Source organism: Lipotes vexillifer, unplaced genomic scaffold, assembly GCF_000442215.2.
Source record: "Lipotes vexillifer unplaced genomic scaffold, Lipotes_vexillifer_v1.1 scaffold2315, whole genome shotgun sequence".
In the NCBI taxonomy this organism is placed as follows: Eukaryota; Metazoa; Chordata; class Mammalia; order Artiodactyla; family Lipotidae; genus Lipotes; species Lipotes vexillifer.
Window position 1 is genome coordinate 810008 of NW_006792404.1, and position 9288 is coordinate 819295.

Genomic DNA, 9288 nt, shown 5'->3' on the forward strand with positions numbered 1-9288 from the left:
TATCTTATGCAATGGACATTCATAATATTAAGGAACCTTTCTTTGGGAATTAGAAATACTATCAGCCAGCTAGAAATAACATGAGACAGACAAGAAGCCATTATATATATTAAAAAAAAAAAACCTTTTTAATTCTGATTGCCAAATTATTTAAGGCAGGTATAAAAAAGGAAAGCATTCAATATACATTTTACATAAAATAAACTAGATTACAGCATAAAACAAGTAACCAGGCAATGGCGTTAAAGTCTCTCTCTTCTAAAACTGGATAATTGTAAACATTAAAAAAAAAAAAAAAAAAGACTGCAGGACTATTCAAGTAATAGAACCATCACAGATGTCTCTGGTATGCAGGCTATCGGGTTATTTGCCATATTCAAGATTATCAAAAATGACACCTCATTATTCACAGATGCTCATTATTTTCCCGTTTTAATCTTTACATTATATACAACACAGTTTTTGTGGTACTGGCAACCCCATGCCTTCCAAAAGTATTTTTTCCACAATACACAAGTACAAACAGTGACTACAGGAACATTTTACACCGATGCATCTTAACAGGAGCCACCAAACAGACATCTAAATTGTACCCAAGTGTCGTCATCACAGTTAGCCTTTCTGAGGGGCTTACGGGAAATATATGAAGGATACGCAAGGTTCAGGCACACTGATACATAACATTATTTATTTACAATTGAAAAGCAAAAGGAAAAGAAAGTAAGCAGCCTTCCGTGGCTAACACTTCTCAATTTGACAAGCACATCTTTTATCTCCTTTACTGAGCAGTTTGCGACCCGGCAGCAGACCCTGTGTGTGCGAGCCTGGTTACTGATACAAAAAGTAAAGAATATGTGTGTGTGTGTGTGTGTGTGTGTGTGTGTGTGTGTGTGTGTGTGTATATATATATATATATATATATATATATATATATATATATATATATAAAACAGAAGTTTAATTACAGCAACATTTGTTACTCTCTGATAAAATCTGTAATTTACAAAAATGAAATGACTGGTTTTTGCCTGCCATTAAGGCATTTCAAATTAACACCATGGAACTGATGTCTGTATAAAGCGCTTCCCCATGTGATCCAGTCACATGACAACGTACATTTCCAATCTTGTTATTCTCTGCAAGAGAAAAGAAAACCTTAGCAGAGGGGTTCCATCCACATTTGACACTGAAAATATGAAAACTGTAAGACCAACAGACATTTTAATTCTATTCAATCAATGGAACTCAATTCCATAGAAAGTGAATGAACACAAGGGTAATGACAGACAACGTGAAAAATAAATTATTTTCCTTTTTAAAACAACTTGAGGGGTAATTGAAAATATCAAAGAACAAACATTACCTTTAGCACTATGGAAATACATTCCTCCATTTGCAACTTCATTTTTAAACATAATAAAACAAAGGGAGTCATGGTGAATTATTTTAACAAAGCAGTGAAGACAACCTAAGAAAAGTCTCAACCGTTTAAGACACAGGTCAGTTAATTGCTAACGTACATTACAGCTATAAGAATGGAATAGAAGTTGCATGTGAAGCACAGTGGTAAAATAAGCACATTCACTCCAATATCAAACCCTTAGGGGCTAAGTGTTTGGTCTAAAAAGCCTACACTTATTTCCTCCCACCATTAAGATGTCTCTATCTAGAAAACTGATTCAAAACATAGAGGCTATTTACCTTCTTTGTGCAGGAAACATTCCTGATGCAGATGCCTGGGCAGCCACCTGCTGAGAGGCAACGAGGGCAGCAGAGGTCAAGCCTAATGGGGAAAAAATGCAGGGTTTCTGTGACTTTCAGAAATGTAAAAGTAGATGCAGGCCCAATGGTGAAAGGCTGCAGGCCCAATGGTGAAAGGCTGCAGACCCCATGAGTAGCCATCTGTCCTTTCAACACACACACATGAAATGTCTCATGCATCAAGGACAGACCACAAACTGCTCGGTCTAACCAGTACCCATCCCTTCATTGAATACTCTGTGATTTCTTAATAGCTATTCAAAGTGAATACAGCATTCCATCTCTCTGGCTCTGCATGGTGCCAAATGGTTTGCACGCATTCCTGAATAGGAAGCTCAGGAGAAATGACAGGTACCAGGTAACAACAGGAATCCAAAGTCACAGTGAATTATAGAAGCGACACTCTATTTGCTTAGAATACAATACTTTCATAATAACTTTTATCACTATAACGTTTTTCCCCCAGTGATTGAACACCAATGTATCCCATAAGGTACATGGAATCACTGAATTGAACTTAGAAATACTCTTAACTTTTACCCTGCAAGAGAAAGGGAGCAGTAAGAGAATGTAATAGCTCCAAATGGCAAGAAGTTGCCTAACAGAAAATTCTTCAAAATTCTTTAGAAAACCATGCCGGAAAAAAACAGAGGAAACAAATGTAAACTTCGGGAAGATGACTCTCTCCTTCTATGTCCTCTATGGTCTCTTTTAACACCACTATTTGACACCAAGTAACATGAGTTGAATAAATTAAAATGACCCCTTCACGTGGGGATAGCGCCTCCTACTTTTGGAAGTACCTTCAAACATATTATTGTTTGTTATTATTGTTTTCAGGCAGCAGAGTAAGAGGCAACTTGGCAAGCACTACAGACCGAATTGTGTCCTTCCAAAATTCCTATGTGGAAGCCTTAACCCTCCAATGTGACTGCGTTTGGAGATAGGACCTATAAGGAGGTAATTAAGGTTAAATGAGGTCCTATAGGTAGGGCCCTGAACCAACAGGATTAGTGTCCCTCTAAGAAGAGACACGAGAGAGTAACTCTCTTCCCGCCCCCTGCCCCCCAGCTCTCCCCATTCACAAAGAGGCCACTGGAGCACACAGCAAGATGGCGTCCGTCCACAAGCTGGGAGGAGAGCTCTCACCAGAAACCAAACATGCTGGCATCCTGATCTCAGACTATAAGCCTCCAGAACTATGAACAGAAATACATTTCTGATGTTTAAAGCCATAAAAACGGTGGTATTTTGTTACGACAGCCAAAGCTAAGACAGCAAGATCCAAGCAAGTGATCCGCTGGTAAAGACGGTTGCCACTCCCCCGCCCCTGCCATGAGGTGACAGAGCTAGGACAAATGCTCAACTGAAACATCACAAACTGAAGGTTCCTCACGTCAGTTGCTGTGACTCTTTAAAAATGTTTCTCCTCTTTACTGAAAGAGTCCCAGGAGTGAAGGGCTGGAAGAGTCCCTGGACTAGGTTATAAAAAATGTTGAGCTTGATTACGTGACTCCCATTACTTCCACGGGAAAGAGAGCAATTTCAAGGCCTGCAGAGATCAGGGCCAGTCGGTTCACCAAAGCCTCCCACCAACCCTCCCTGTCTGCCACAATTTCCCCGCAGCAGCTATCTGATCTTCTGATTGTTATATTCAGTGCCCCAGACGCTGGCCACCACCGATAACATCAACAAGTGACAATTATTAAGTGGTAGCCATTTCACTTCTTAACAGAACACAGAGATGTGGGAATAGCCTTAGTTGTGTTCCAAGGAAATACCAGGAAAGAAGTGTTAAAGACCCTCCCCAGAGTTAATTCACTCAAAGCTCAACCTTTTCATTTGAAGACAAGGAAGGCAGTTTTGGCAACTGTTTTCCAAAGCAGGATGAACAGAGGCACAAGTACGACAGAGCTGCTGACCTTGGAAAGGGTCATATTGCCCAGGGATGAGTGGGTACCCCATGCCCACGTGGGTGTGGTGGTGTGTATGCAGGTGCCGTTGGCCGAAGGGGGAGTGGCGGTCCCTCTCCCTCTCCGCTTCCCGCTCTCGCTCAGCTGAAGCCTTTTCCACAGGCTGCAACAGAAAAGAGAGAGATTCCCCCCTTAATCCTCTGAACAACAATTCGGAGGAGCGTAGGAAACCACCTTGCTCCCTTTGGCAACAGGTGCTAACGATTAAAAAGTAAATACACAGACACTTAAAATTCTTTATTAATGAAAGATCATTTCAAAAGACATGCATTAGTTTCAACTGGAATTGAGCCAACACTAAAGTACTGCTCCCCGCCAAAGCAGCATCAAGGTTTTGCTCAAATGACTGAAATAAGAGGACCTCTCTCATCTCACTCATAATTGCAGGTTTAGAATCGACCCAATTTCTTCCTAGAAACAACTTGCACATGGGGATCAGGAGAAGGAGTTGTAGAGATTTCTTTAAGGTCCAGTTTTCTGATGACTCTTCTATATTAATTACAATTTGTGAGGGGAATATATCTCACAATTTTAAGCCTATCTTTATACTTACCTCCACTGAGAACATACATCCTAATATTATATGTTAATATCAAGCAAAGCAAATCATTGCCCTAGGCCTCCGGGAGTATTCCAAAATCTCTCAATCTCTGAACACTCAGAGAAGCTCCAGTTCTCCCGAATCATACTTTGGCTAGGGATCGTGGGTTTCCGAGACATTTTTACCCACTAGAACTTAACCACTCTTTCGCTAAAGTTCTTTTTCTTACTTGAAAAAAATCTCCGCACTAGAAGGAGTACTCTTAGGAAAGGAGTCATGAATCATCTTTCCTGGTTTCTTTACAGAGTCTCAGGTAGGCACACTCAGACGCACATTACAGTGCCCATATTTTAATTTATTCCGAACTCTTTTCTAGGCAAGAACTACCACATCCTTTGTGTTTTCTCTCTTCCCAACAGTCTCTAGGACTAGCAATTGCACTTTTCTGGGGGAGGTGGGTGCGTGGGAGTGGAGCCGTCTTTCACAAAGACACACGTCTGAATCACTTCCGCAGAGTTACAGGGATGTGTGGAGGAGTCAAGGTCAAAGCAGAACAGAGACAGCCACCACTCCTTAGCCAAGTGACTCACTCTGGCACATGAGTGCAACACAAATACTTTGCACCCAAGGTTGGTTCCTATGAATTTAAATGTCCGGCTAACAGGCATCCTCCTGGGTAAGCAAGGTATAGATTTTCCAACAGAAAAGACTGCTGCTACCTTACACGCTTTCACAATTTTTTCCCCCATGTATGAAAGCATCTTATTTTTGAACATGCCATTCTTTCCATATTAGACTAAAACAGCACCCTGAAATCACAGCTGGGTTCCAAAACCATTTATATTTCAAGACTGTTCTCTAGCTTGTCTGCTTTTCTCCCCCTGAAACATAGTACTTGTTAGTGATGACAAAAGGAGGCATACAGCGGGAGACTTGCTGCGGTACTGGCTGGCGTGCTGGTGCAGCAAATCCAGTGCTTTCGATTCAGTGGTTGTTTTCGTGGTGATGCTAGGGCTGGTATTGACCTTCTCTGCCTCTTCTCTCCCTGACATCTTCCCGTAAACAGGGTAATGAAATCCTGGCGAGAGATAGGCCCCTGCAGATACACAACAAATGCCACATCAAGTTACAGATGACATCTTAAAAAAAAAAAAAAAAAAAAAAATTTGGATGACATGAATTTGGGACAAGAGTCGGAGATCTTAAAGTAGGGAGTATTGCATTAAGAATGGGCTATGTCATCGTTAAACTGTGTCTACGTTCTCCGATTCTCTTCTCCCAGTTAATTCATCCTGATGATCAGAGGTTTCTAAAAAGAAATGAGCTTCCAGCCATTTCATATGTTTATGTGTCCGTTTAACTCCAAGGAATAGTAACTGTTATGATTATGACAGTAAATGCTCAGAATATTTTCCTAGGCCATAAAGTATCTGTCTAATGGCTGCAGCAGACCACCAGAGCCTATGGAAACTAGAGCTAAGGACTCTTGACATTTCGTCTAAAAAATGAAAAATCTTCCATGAAATCCGTTTCATCTTTGGGACTTCTTTAAGTAGCATTAAATACAAGCCAAACAAAGGTCACTCTTGAAGCATCTAATTTATCCTGAGTTTTAAAATAGCTAGTATTTGAACACAGCCTCTTCCCTCCAATACAGTGAGAACCCGTGACACGTACCAGGGTAACTGTGCATTAGGACGGGAGAAACAGCCCGGTATGCAGGGTGGCTGGGGTCATACATCTGCGGGTAAGGGTAAGCATGCAAGTACTGTATGTAGGACTGATGCTGACTCATGGGGGAGGAGACGGCCACCCTGGCTCCCCGAGAGTCCTTCCAGTTCACGGGAGTCTTGCGATCATCGTTTTTCAGCTTGCTCTCATCCAAGGATTGAGAATCAGGACGCTTGGCCTCTTTAGGCTCCTCTTTGATGCTCGTTAACGATACGGGAAGGCTGGGCACACCACCCTCTTTGTTGGGGGTTTTCCTGGGACTATCCTCTTTTAGTTTCTTTTCTCTATCGAGTTCTTCTGACTTTTGAGGGTCTAGGTATTTGGGTTGGTATACATAGTGATGCCATGTCCTTGAATCTGGATCCTGATTTTGGGGGGGGAAAAAAAAAAAGACTTGTTTCAAAATTTCAATTTTCAAGAAAAACTCATTCATCACCATGACAGCACGATTACTATTATTTCTAAGTTAACATTTATTTATATGCTCACACTGTGCAATGTGCTTTACTGCCTCCTCTTACAGAGGAATAATGTCTGAGGTAGGCATCATGAATAATCCCTTTTACAGAAGACAAAAGCTAAGTTTTTCAAGCTCAAGCAATATCAGGGTGACACCGCTGCCCAGTTTGTGGAGCTGAGCTTCAAAATTTAGCTCCGCTGGAATTCAGAGCTGGGCTGTTAAGGTCAATTCTGAACATTAAGTAACATCCTCAGACATATTTAATCTAACCTCATTTTCCTTTTAACATCTCACACAAGTAAAAAGAATTCAGAAAACTCAAGCTGATAACAATGTTTTACTTACTGTTTAAGTAAGCTTTACTACAGTTTAAGTAATTATTATGTCAATTTACATCATTTAGAGGGGAAAACTCTTGGTTTCCTAATACATTTTCTTCACCTACTGCAGCTGAGGCTTAATATAACTGCATCACGTCTCATTATGTGCTAACGTCTTAATCAAAACAAAATAAAAAATTAACAGGACACATTATGGCTTTTCTACCAGGAAACAAAGGCATCCATAAATCTCACAAATTGTATAGTTCTAATGCAGCCCTGTGAAGTCACAGCTTGATTCGAGCCTCCAGAAATGGGGAAGCTGAGGGTCCTTAAATGGCCTTTGTGACCTGCCCATGCCATTCATGATATAAACCCACTGGGTATCTGGGGTTAAGGTCCAACTCTGGGACAGAAATGAGCATGAAGAAAGGATTCTGTTGCTCTGATTCACCAGGGACCTCTAAGCCCCCCTCCCTCTCAGTGGGGGCTGGGATGCTGGGAAATACCAGAATTCATACTCGTGGGACTGCAGCTGAGTCAGGACATCTGAATTGTGACAGAAAGCGCTGGCACATGTGTGGTTTCATGGTGACCAATTTTCAGGTGTTGTCACATTTAACCTCAGACTGGCTGACCAGGGGGGCTCTGGGGTGACTGCCTGAGGCCCATCTGCCCAGACTCCCCGCTCTCCTCACAAGCGAAAAGCTCTGAGCTCTGCTCTGGGGCCCTTAATGTAGAATGTAAAACGGAGCTCTAGGCACCTCAAGACACCCCGAGTTTCATTAAAAAGATGAGTGGGAAATGTGAATTTAAGGTCCCCATCTAAATATGCCCAGAAGATGCCAAAATGAATTTGAAAACGTAAAAGAACAAATTGTTTGAGTGCTCAGACTCAACTCAGAATCTCAGAGTTAGAAGAGAACTCAGCCACTATGGGGTAGAATTCCCTCACTCTGGACTCAGCAAAAAGTTAAGGGACCTCATCAGAGTCAGTTAGTTAATGGCAGGGAACAGGAGTCTGCAAAGCACATGGCCAAGGTTCTTTTCACTACACAACATGACAAGGAAACAGTGAGCAATGTACATTTCAGAGGTACACAAGAACTCCCGAGAATTCATCTAAACTATTTTTCAGGAGAAGAGGAATCCAGCCTAAGGAGCCCTTGGGTGGATTTCCTGTGAAGAACTCTTAACCAGATCAAGCCCAGCCATGTACAAGTCTCAGACTGCTCTCTCCCTGTGGGGACCACACTCCACAATCTTACTTGTTTAAATCTCGAGGTTGGGTCTACACCTGTCTGCTTCATAGAGTCCATGACAGATTTCATTTCTACAGCTTCCTTAATAAGCTGGTGGTTTTCCATCTGCTTAGCTTTGAAGCTGTCGGCCTGAAGCTGCTGCTGGTGATTGGTGAGAAGCTGTGATTTACCTGTCTCCTCAGATTTATTAGGCACTGACGGCCCTAGTTTAGAATGGTTTTTGTTAGGCTCCGGAGTAGAGGGAGCTTTTGAGATTGTGGCCGATGGCATGTTTTTCTGTTTACTGTCCTCTTTGCCCAGCTCTTTCAACGGGAGCTCATTTTTCCTTTCACAGTCTCCTCTCCCAGTTTGGGCCATTTTCTGCTCTGCCAGCCTCTGGTCCTCATAGTACTTCTCATACTGCTGTCTATAGGCAGGGCTGGTGGCCATCAGAGACTTCTGGTCCATATAGAGCCCGTAGGCATATTGGCCATAATACAGTGACTGAGCCAGGGCCGGGTGTCTCTGCGTGATCACCGATTGGTGCTGAGGCTGTAAGGATGCAGAATTATGGTCCACTTTCTTGGCCTCGAGCTGCTCTGCCTTGTCTTTCTTATCTGCATCTTCCTCAGACTCCTTCTTGATCTTCATTCCCTGTGCGCTCCCGCCATTCCCGGCTACAGGGGCACCGACCTGCCCAGGGTGCATGTAACTTGGAGAATAATAAGGATCGTAGCCATGGTAATAGGGAGAGTGGGACTCTTTCATCTGAGATGATTGTGCTGTCGTTGAAGAATGCCCTTTCACAACACCGTCCTTACTAGAAAGGATATCTGAGGGGGAACTGGCCTTTGACCTCACGCCCTCCGACCTGCTGTCAGAACCGCCGTCATCGGCAGCATCAGAGATGTCCGAGTAGGCAGGGCTGCTCGTCTTGGCTGCGGAACTCTCGGCCCCATTCTGGGTCAGCACGTGCAGCGGGGCCACGGGCGCCTGCCCGTTCACCAAAGCGCTGCACTCCATCCTCGAGGCACTCCCGATGGAAGGGCTGGGAGCGTTGTCGGTGAAAGTGTAAACCTTATCAGCCTCGGCTTTGATACTGGCCATCCGGCTCTCCTGCGACTCGGACAGCCCGTTCACCAGCCCTTCATTCTTGTTGAGATGGTCCTTTAAGAAATGCCCGGATACATCTCTGCCAGCCCCCTTGGCGTCCTCTAGTTTGCCCAGCTTCGCATCCGTTTTTGGGCTCCCCGTCTCTTTC

At 43.2% G+C, this 9288-nt stretch overlaps 1 protein-coding gene across 1 annotated transcript in view; it reads right to left on the reverse strand.

The window, feature by feature from the left end:
- Positions 1-1697: 1697 nt before the first annotated feature.
- Positions 1698-9288, reverse strand: part of ZNF608 (zinc finger protein 608) — a 106486-nt gene continuing 98895 nt past the window's right edge. The window contains 5 exon segments of the mRNA XM_007465519.1: positions 1698-1783; positions 3684-3837; positions 5199-5371; positions 5953-6370; positions 8055-9287. Of these exon segments, the coding sequence (XP_007465581.1) occupies positions 1698-1783; positions 3684-3837; positions 5199-5371; positions 5953-6370; positions 8055-9287 (2064 nt within the window).